This window comes from Capsicum annuum, chromosome 2, assembly GCF_002878395.1.
Source record: "Capsicum annuum cultivar UCD-10X-F1 chromosome 2, UCD10Xv1.1, whole genome shotgun sequence".
Classification (NCBI taxonomy): domain Eukaryota; kingdom Viridiplantae; phylum Streptophyta; class Magnoliopsida; order Solanales; family Solanaceae; genus Capsicum; species Capsicum annuum.
In genome coordinates, this window is record NC_061112.1 from 77,305,607 (window position 1) to 77,308,915 (window position 3,309).

The 3,309-nt window shown below is 35.6% G+C and overlaps 1 protein-coding gene across 1 annotated transcript in view; it reads right to left on the minus strand.

Annotated features, from left to right (window-relative positions):
- Positions 1-1,538: 1,538 nt before the first annotated feature.
- Positions 1,539-3,309, minus strand: part of LOC107858588 (3-ketoacyl-CoA synthase 5) — an 8,776-nt gene continuing 7,005 nt past the window's right edge. The window contains exon 2 of the mRNA XM_016703318.2: positions 1,539-2,732. Within this exon, the coding sequence (XP_016558804.1) occupies positions 1,640-2,732 (1,093 nt within the window). The 3' untranslated portion in view covers positions 1,539-1,639. The remainder of the gene's footprint in view (positions 2,733-3,309) is intronic.

The window sequence follows — 3,309 nt, forward strand, 5'->3', positions numbered from 1 at the left end:
CATGAACACATCCAGAATCTCATTCTTCATAAAGTTATAAGAATCTAGATCTTATGAACCATGACAACATGCATAATGATACTACTTTCCATGAGTCTCCAATAACATTAATGAACGATGTAACTTATCAAGTATGAGCCTAAAATGACTAATTCAGAATTCATGAATCAAAAGTGGCTAACTCACAAAAATAAGCCTAAAGTGGTTAACCCGAGACATGTGCCTAAAGAAGCTAACTTATGAATACTAGTCAAGAAAGACTAAAAATAGAACATTATGAGCCTAATAAGGATAACCTCTGAACATGAATCATAAAGATAACATCATGAGCATAAGGGAGTTAGTTAGCTGACCGTGAAGGCATAGATTCAAATGATAAATGTTCGAAACTATGTTTGCCAACATAGGATAGAGATTATTCCGCAAGTCGAATCACTCTTTATTTTCATGTGTCCCAAAAAGGAGCTAACCATGGATACTTTCTAGCAAATTATGTCATGTCATGTCATGTGCCCGGCAAGGTATAGGATGGCTTAACTGATCGGGCCGAGATCAGACTCCATGCGCTCACATGGTGGTTTATGACGGTTCACTACTTTCTCCTACAAATAACTAAAGGGACTAATTTATTTTACATTACCAGTTATTTTTCAATTTATGCTCTTGTCCCCCCTTTTCATCTTATCATGTTTTTAATTGTACTTATCATCTTTGCATTTTCATGCTTTATTACTTTCTTATGTGGTTTTGCATGCCAATACATTCCACGTATTGATCGGCTTGGACGCTGCATTGTTTGATAATGCAGGTTCTAAGACGTACATTTGTAATTCCATGGATTACTAGGTCCAATAAAATCAACTGTTGGTGAGACTTCCATCTTTTCGTAAGGCATTGTTTATACTGTTACTATCTAGTTCTTTGTTTTGGAGTATTTCGGAGTCTTGTTTCCTATTGACATTGATTTATATGTTTAGAGGCTTCGTAGACAATAGAAATTATCATATTCAGTTATGTTCAATTTTATTCATATGGCTTTTGAAATTTCCTCAATCATGATTTAAGACTTTTTATTAGTTTATAAGATAAATAGGTTTTTATTCTTCAGTCTATTAGTCACGTTATTTAAACGTTTCTTTCGCACATGTGGATGAATGCTCCTGATGTAAGCTAAGTGGTTCTCTCGGGCCATTAATGATTCTGGGTGCTTGTTACGTCCTGGGTCTAGGTTTGGATCGTGACACAGTCTCATAAATTAGAAAGATATTTGGGTTTCAAATTTGGAGGCCTTATTTATTGTATAGGATCAAGCTGCTAGTGAACGAAGCAGCGTAAAAAAGTGTTCTTGTATATACTGCATTTTAAAATCTGTTTTCATGAATCTTATAGTATCTCAGGAAAATCAAAGAAATTAGAGTCTTTTTGGACACAGTAGTAAAATATCCCAAATAACACCCTAAAATAACTATTTTGACGTTATTTTGTCCAATCATTTCTCTTTCAATTAATACGTAATGGCAAAGAGAGGGAAAAAAAGATGAAGAAAACCGACATATCATATTTATAGGAAGGAACTGTAAAGAGACCAATACTAATATTGAACAACAATTTGATAGTAATATATTTTTTAAATGTGTGTTTAGAGCTTCACAATCTCTGGAATGTGCACTGGATACTTGTCAATGCAATCTTGCCATGGTCCATCAGTTGGTGTCTTGATTGTCCTGTTACACTTCCAAACAGCACTATTACACTTAAATCCACTTCCAAATGCTATCTGCCAAACTCTGTCACCTCTCTTCATCCTTCCTTTTGACTCTATGTAGCTCATCTCATACCATAGTGATGAAGAAGAAGTGTTACCAAATCTATGCAGTGTCATTCTTGACGCCTCCACATGTTCAGCTGACAATTGTAAATTCTTCTGGAGCTCGTCGATGACGGCCCTGCCACCAGCGTGGATACAAAAATGCTCGAATGCTTGTTTGAAATCCGGTATGTAAGGCTTCCATTTGGGGTTGAAGATTTTACGGCCAATAAGTGTTAGGAGAAAGAGTAATTGCTCTGATGCTGGAAGAACCAGAGGACCAATTGTAGTAATGTTGGACTTTAAAGCTTCCCCTGCTATAATCATGAGGTCTTTTGAAAGATTGATACCAACTTTACCTTGTGGATCTTCTTGTTCAAATACACATCTAAATGCCTTGTCATCTGCACCCTTATGTGTGCGGACCACATGCATTAGTCTGTACTTGGCTCTGTATCTATCGCGTCTTTTGTTGGACAACAGTATGGCTGCACCTCCCATTCGGAATAAACAATTCGGGAGGAGCATTGCTCTTTCCGAACCTTTGTAATAATTGGGAGTTATGATCTCAGTGCTTACAACTATAGCATACGAATTAGGATGGACTTGAAGAAGGTCTCGAGCTAAATCAATCGAGATTAAACCAGCACTACATCCCATGCCAGAAAGATTGTAACTTTTTATGTTACTTCTCAACTTGTATTTGTTGACTATCATAGCTGACAAAGATGGAGTTGGAGAAAACAAGCTGCAGTTGACAATAAGAATATCAATTTCCTTTGGTTTGAGCCCTGTTTTGTTCATTAAGTCATCAATTGCTGAGAATATGACCACCTCTGCTTCACCTCTGGCAGCTTCCATAGTTGGTGTTGGAGGGATGTAATGGATGGGAGGTGGCAAGCAAGTTTCTTCTCCAAGCCCGGATCTGTTTGAAATAATACCAAATAAAGTAAGAAGAAAGGCTTTGACGCGAAAACAATTTCTCTTGAAGAGAGATTTAAGGATACAACATAACAACTGTATAAGGCAAACTGACTTTATTCTTTTTCAAACAAGGCATGATTACAGAGATAAAAGAACTTACTGAAAATGGCGGAGCAGGAATTCTAAATATGCTAGAAAGCAACATTTTTCACTTGTAAAGGAGATTCAATTAGGGATGGGCATTTGGTTTGTTCGGTTTGATAGTTTAATATTGGTTCGGTTTTCGATTTTTGGATTGACAAAAATGACAACCGTAACTAAACAGAAAAAAATTTGGTTTGGTTCGGTTTCTAAAAATTTGGTTTGGTTATTTCGGATTTTTATTTCGGTTTTGAAGATTTAAGTAGTGAATCTCTGTTTGTTATAACTGGACATTTAAAATTAATGATTTTTTTAAAAAAGAAAATTTAAACCTACTTTTCATTCCCGAATATAAATAACTCAACAAAGATGAAACTAATGATATAACCATAAGCTTAACATAATATATAACTTCATTATGCATAAGTTTGCATAAA